At 50.0% G+C, this 6,000-nt stretch overlaps 1 protein-coding gene across 1 annotated transcript in view; it reads left to right on the plus strand.

Moving 5' to 3' along the window:
* Positions 1 to 5,725, plus strand: part of LOC125940765 (uncharacterized) — a 28,905-nt gene extending 23,180 nt beyond the window's left edge. Inside the window, exons 6-7 of the mRNA XM_049657310.1 lie at positions 1,140 to 1,268; positions 5,526 to 5,725. Coding sequence (XP_049513267.1) covers positions 1,140 to 1,268; positions 5,526 to 5,681 — 285 coding nt within the window. The 3' untranslated portion in view covers positions 5,682 to 5,725. The remainder of the gene's footprint in view (positions 1 to 1,139; positions 1,269 to 5,525) is intronic.
* The last annotated feature ends 275 nt before the right edge of the window (positions 5,726 to 6,000 follow it).

Genomic DNA, 6,000 nt, shown 5'->3' on the forward strand with positions numbered 1-6,000 from the left:
GCGCTATTCGGTGTGGCAGACACTTTCTATTCGAATGATATCACAATTCAACCGTACTCAAGAGTCGGGTAACTCTGACGGGCGGTGAATTTGTGCGCATTATTTGTGGTAAATGTACGGGTCTTACGCGGCCTTTCGTTGACGCGTGTGAGGATCGGTCGGGCGGTCATCCCGAGAAAGCTGACACTCTGCAAAAATTCTGCAGCGGCGTTCTGTGGTCTGTGCTGTTTTTATCGCTCAAGTGAGCACGTTGCAATGGCGACACCCATGCTGGATCATTGGGCCCCAGAGCGTGGAGCTATATCAGAGTCCGGCACGGCGCTCACTTGGTTTCCAGATTGTTCTGAGCAGACGACACAGTGGAGGGTCCACCTCGAAGGAAGGGAAAAAGAAAGCAGAAGGAAAACAAGCATTGCGCAACACGGCTGAAGTCAATAGATTCGGCCCAACACGTTCTCCTGACCGTGGTAAATTTTAGTGCCATCCTCCGTCGCACCAGCCGCAATCAGCCCATGCTCTTCTGGAAAGGCAACGATGGCGACAACTAAGCGCGGCTGCCACCCACTCGCAGGCTGCGAAGAAGACACTTTAAACGTATACGTTGCAGTGTAAACGACTGAAATTGCATGAACGTATCGGGAGAGTATGTGCACAGGGAGGTTGGCAAGGCACCCGAACAAGTGCGACTCGATTAGAAGCATACCACGAGCCAAGACCACTGGGCTGAGTCCTCCAAGCAGCGGGGTCACGTGTTGGGCTGATTTTCTGAGGGCGAAACAGCGAAGGGGTGGCTTCACGATGAGTTGGCTTGCCAGGTCTGGCTGAGGGACGCAATGCTTTCTCCTAGTTTATTTTCTTGCTCCATTGGCCCTGCACTTCATAACATCAAACAAGCCAAAACCAAAATGGCGGTCACTGTCAGGGGGGAAGAGGTTAGAGGCAGCGATTTAGAATTGTAATTTAAAGTTAAAATGTGAGCTGGAAGCCTAGTTTCTAACTTTGAGTACGCGTATAACTGTACTAGCCCTTCTGCTCTCAGCTACAAGGATAAAATGACAATAGTGTGACGACCATGTCATGGCCCCCCTTTTTGAGCGACGCTTTTGATCCCCTCTTCTGCCGGCGTGACGCCTTTGCAGGAATGCTCTTGGCATTTCACCCAAAGTGATCCTGCGATTACGTATGCGGGCGGTGGAGGATGTGCTTTCACCGAGATCACGACCAAAGACGTGGCCAGCTTTGATACTGAAGCCACGATTCAATACAAGGTGAAGATACCTTCCCCCACTCGTACGATCTAACGTATCTCTTGTGTCCAAAGGAGCCACTGACGTGATAAATCGATCTTCTCACGTTTTTGTAAAACTATTGTTTGATCCATCTTTCAAGGGAATCGGTCATAAAACGAAATGTAACGTGTATTATAAGAAACAGTGAGCAGTTTTATACCACATTCACCAATACAAGTCCATAAATGGGCACAGTCTTTTAATAATTACAGCTTCGCTTAAAAGGTGCACTAATTACAGCTATAGCAAGCACACGAGGTATGTGCCACTTCGCAGCGTAAACAGAACCCACGAGGATCAGAGGCCACGGTGAGTACGTCGCTACCTGTGTCCTTACCGCAATACATGACTCGTTTCCAACCGATCCTATAGAGACTCCCCCACCCGTCCGCGGGTGGCCCCTCCCTCCCTCCCTCCCTCCCTCCCTCCCTCCCTCCCTCCCTCCCTCCCTCCCTCCCTCCCTCCTGTGTAGTCCTACCCTTCCCCGAATGTGCCTCTTTCAGCTCCTTCCTTCTCACAAAATTACAAAACTAGGGTGCCTCGATACAACGCACTAACATCGAGGCACCCTATACAAAATCGCAAGGTGGCGCGATCTCGCGGGGACACCGGAACATTTTTGTGATGATGACAGTGTGACGTATGTACGACGAACCGATTTTCGTTGTAGCCCGCCATAAAAGAATTTCAGGTTAAGATAATGGCAACCCTCGGAGCCTCCCAAATAACTTACCATAATTGTTTTATGCCGCTCACTTTGGGTGTCGTTTCCCATGAGGTATAGCATGTGTAGAGTGTTATGTCAAAACGCAGAAGGCGGTTAAGTGGCAGCAGAACATCGTGACGTTTTGGCACTTGCTCCAGCTTGCTCTATCGTCTGCTATAAAGCGCAGAGGCCAGAAATATAAAGCTCAGAAATAGCACTGAGGATATAGCGTCGATTAGAAGTTAATGCAGATACGTTGCCGGACTACACAGTTGGCTTTCACTTCCGCAGCCTGTAAAAACTTAACTTACCTCTTCCTGCAGCCCGTAGAATGCGACGTGAGAAACACTTACACACATAGAAATGAATTACTGCCTAAAGAAAAAGTAAACGCGAAAAGAAGATGTTCTATAGTCGAGTGAGGTATACGCAAGGTAGCTTCTATTTTATAAATATACATAATGGCGTTTCCAAGAAAGAAATTGAGACTTCGATGCAGGTTTTGTTGCTGCCTGGTCTTTGATTGCTATTTCATACCATGTACCGCGCGCCAAGCGCTCGAAAACGGTTGCGATAGTCTCCCTAACAGGCGATCCCTATAAAATGAAATAAGGTCACCATCGTAAACACACACATTTAGAGAACTACGAATCTTGGACTGCGAATACGCTGCTTCTGATCGCCTAATATTTAAATGCGATCACTACAATTACAGTGGCCGCAAGGTTCGGCTGTAACGCCTCTCTTCTCTGCTGTCGGAAAATTAGCATCGCGGTGACATGTGCCGAGCGAGGCGCGGCTCGTAAAGGCTGCAGGCACGGCCCCTGAGATCTGTGGTGCGAAAACGTGCGCCACGCTATAGGTTTCAGAGGTGACGTTGCAGCCAGACACACCAAAGTGTGCGGTCTAATCAAGACAGCAGTTCACGGGAAAATGGAGGCATGAATGATTCGATTAACAGTGGTCGATCGAAAAAATTTGTCGCAGTTTCACCCGAAAGTCGAAGCACCTATTGCGATAGCAAATTAGTAGTGAGCTATACGGAGTAAGGATAGTAGCTTTATCAGCTGTATAAATTTGGACATGCAGCAGCACCAGCAACGCGCAGAACTGTTGTCGACGCCGTCGGTGTTTTGCCCGCGTTCGCACTGAACGCGAGCGGCGTTTTTATATAAATACGTATTTGGTGCCGCAGCTAAACGTCGCCTCCCCTCCCTCCCTCCCGTCCATATAATTGCTATCGCAATAAAATGTCGCTGCAGCAAATCGACGGGGGGAAATTGTCCTCCAGGAAATGGCCTTTGTCAGGACAGCAGGTGCTTTGCAGTTGCGGCGCTGAAGATGCAGCTCTTGCCCTGACACAGATACATTCCTTACTCAGGGTAGTAAATGCCACTCACTCGCTCCCCTGACGGACACAAGTTTTGTTGTCGAAACGCTGGCACCAGCGACATTCCTTGTTCAACCGGTTTCCATCACAATCCGCGCGGTGTCTTACAAGCTGCAGGATTAATTTCACTTCATTGCTACACCAATTATATGGGCACACCAGACGCATTTATGCCGTCGCCGTCGCCGTGAGGTTCCGTTTAAAGTCCACCGGCGATAAAATCGTCGCCGCACGCCGTTTGCTCTATGAAAGCGTGCGAGTGAAAGCGTGCGAGGGTGAGCCGGCGATCGCGGCTCAATATCGCGCACGCAAGGCCGGAAGGCGGGAAGGAAGCGCGCCGTCTTCCAGTCCAGTCCGCACCGCCCGTGCGACCGCGCTCGCTCGCCGGGCCGCAAGGCTCCGGGGGGGGGGGGGGGGAGAGTAGGGAGGGGGGAGGCTACGTACTACGCCGCGCGCTTTCGCCCGGGCGGCTGTATCTTGAAAGCCATCTGTGGCGGGGGCAGAGTCCTTCCTCGCTGCGCTCTGTTTTCGCTTATTAGTTCGCGTTGATGCAAGCAGCGGGACGAAGGTCAATTCGCTCGTTGCTGCTGCTGCCGCGCTTACTCACTACAGCGTTTTGACAGCGAGTTACCGTGGTCATCGAGTGAGATGGGTTCATGTTTCCTAGTGCACGCACGACACCATGCTTGTTAATTTAGTTAGTGTGCCTATGTTTACAAGTTACAAGGCCGATAAAACTGCTATGCTTTCTTCGTATAGCTGTCCACTACTTTGGTATCACAAGCGATGCTTCGCCTTTCGGGCGAAGCTGCGACGTTTTTTTTTTTCATTAGCTACGCAGAGTAACGCTTGTTTCCGACTTGGTAGATCCCGATTCGAGTCCCGGCCATGGAGCATTTTTTCTTCGAACCGTGCTTAGTATCATGCGCGCTGCAACTTTGTGACTGTGTAAGACCCTAAGCGAACGCGATGAACATAGGAACACCTTGGAAAGTTGGTGTAGAATCTTACACTGTCTAAACATTCCAATCACTTCCAACCGCATGGACGAAATATTAACGAAGCCCTGTGCTGCCCATGATTCACAGGATGACTTGACCGACACTGTTACAGCAAGTGTTTGCACTCGCGGCTGATTTCGAAGTGAGCGTGTTAGAACGAATACCAGAAGGTACCTCATGGACAAAATCGCCCTTCATGTCTGTTTTTTATTGGTCGCCGGTATTCTACAAACGAGAGCAATTCATTGTTTTAAATGTCACAGTGACATTCTGAGAACGAAATACCTATGAAGATGGACAAATCAGGCGCCTTCTCATGTTTGTTACTGTGAAGAATTGCCCGACGATTACGATACTCTCCAATGCGAAATCTGATCGTAGTTCTATGCGTGTTCATTTCGAGATATATTGAGGCATTGCACCGATCACCGCACCGACTGGCAGAGCCGCGATGCGCGGCACTTCACTATTTAGGCCGGCCACACAGTTGCCGCTTCCCGGCAACTGCATCTTATGCAACCGTAATCGTTACCGGGAAACGCTTGCGGTGAAGGCTATGCGAGAAGGCAAGCTTTCTGGCTCTTTTTTTGCTTTACCCCGCTCGGCCGGCGCCGCGGATACGCGGCTGTCTTTCATCGGCCGCAGCGCTCCGCGTTTTCTCCTTCATTCTGCACTGTACTCGTTCACTCGGTTACGCCGACGCCCGACGCTCGTCGCAGGAAGGGGCGCCTAAGAGCTGCGCTCTAAAAACCGATTTTCGCTATCTTAACAAAATAGATGAACATGTCCCATCGCGCGGTGGGCCTGAATGTTGGTGCTGCCTGCTCGATATTTATGCCCCCCCCCCCCCCCCCCCCCATCTCGTCCCTGTATGGGGGCATTAGAAATCACTGCACAAGCGCTTCACGTCGTCTGTGACGACACAATGGTCTCTACCAAATTAGTTTTGATATTGTGGAAAGCTGGTGGTCAGCAAATTATTTAATTCCTTCCGTTTCCCAAGTACCCTATTTCATAACCGCGATTAAAACTTTACGCATTCATTCAGAGTTAATTCTGGAAAGTATTGAATGCAGTGTGCAATATAGTGTACGATGGGTCTCTGGAGGATATTGGCGGCCAGTTTCTTCTATGCGCAGATGAGGAATGCCTACCAACGTCTGAACCAATCCGGGACCAGTTTGCTTTATGTGGGATGGCTGGTGTACGATGTCACCGGTGGCCTGGAGCCCTTCACGTGCTATGGGCCGATGCAGCGGTTGGAGAAGATACGCGAGATCATCGACACGATTTGAGACGCACGCCGCGCCGCCATTGCTGAATGTAGTCTAGACGCTTCGTCACCCCACTGACGTCCACGTTTATTTCTTTACGATGCTTTCTGTTTCTTTAAACCAGATTTTCATCGTACGATCAACTTTAATCATTACTTTATTACCGTTAAGCATTACCTTCACCTATTACTAAGCTTCAGACATGATGTCACTCGACAAAACATGCCTCCAGTGCAACTCTGTGGAATCTCGAGCAATGATAGGGAGGGCATTCTTCCTAATTTTCATTCCAAGACCCTGCGCTGACAAACACTGCCACTTTTGTGTGTGTGTTCGCTGG

The sequence above is a fragment of the Dermacentor silvarum genome, chromosome 10 (genome assembly GCF_013339745.2).
Source record: "Dermacentor silvarum isolate Dsil-2018 chromosome 10, BIME_Dsil_1.4, whole genome shotgun sequence".
Taxonomy (NCBI): Eukaryota; Metazoa; Arthropoda; class Arachnida; order Ixodida; family Ixodidae; genus Dermacentor; species Dermacentor silvarum.